Source organism: Fukomys damarensis, unplaced genomic scaffold (assembly GCF_012274545.1).
Source record: "Fukomys damarensis isolate Sample0158 unplaced genomic scaffold, DMR_v1.0_HiC HiC_scaffold_19, whole genome shotgun sequence".
NCBI classification, from domain to species: domain Eukaryota; kingdom Metazoa; phylum Chordata; class Mammalia; order Rodentia; family Bathyergidae; genus Fukomys; species Fukomys damarensis.
In genome coordinates this window covers 61,852,515-61,852,748 of record NW_022900931.1, presented here as the reverse complement: position 1 = coordinate 61,852,748, position 234 = coordinate 61,852,515, and the positions used below count along the sequence as shown (strand labels likewise).

General features: G+C 66.2%; 1 protein-coding gene across 1 annotated transcript in view; it reads right to left on the bottom strand.

The window, feature by feature from the left end:
- Bcl3 (BCL3 transcription coactivator) overlaps positions 1-234 on the bottom strand; it is a gene marked incomplete at its 5' end in the record, with an annotated part of 9,951 nt that overhangs the window by 1,090 nt on the left and 8,627 nt on the right. The window contains one exon of the mRNA XM_033765999.1: positions 43-221. Coding sequence (XP_033621890.1) covers positions 43-221 — 179 coding nt within the window. The remainder of the gene's footprint in view (positions 1-42; positions 222-234) is intronic.

Sequence of the window (234 nt, the reverse complement as noted above, 5' to 3'; positions counted from 1 at the left end):
TGCGGGGGACCGGGTCGGGGGTCAGGAGCGGCGAGGTCGGGCGGGGGCGCGCTGGGGGGGGTCCCGGGTCCGGATCGCGTCTGGGAATGAATGGGGTGGGGAGGACAGGACCGCGCCCACCTGCAACAGCAGCTGCACCATGCTGAGGCTGTTGTTTTCCACGGCGTGGATGAGCGGGGAACGGCCGCTCTTAATGTCCTGAGGCGGGAAGCACAGGTTTTTTTAGTTTCTTCA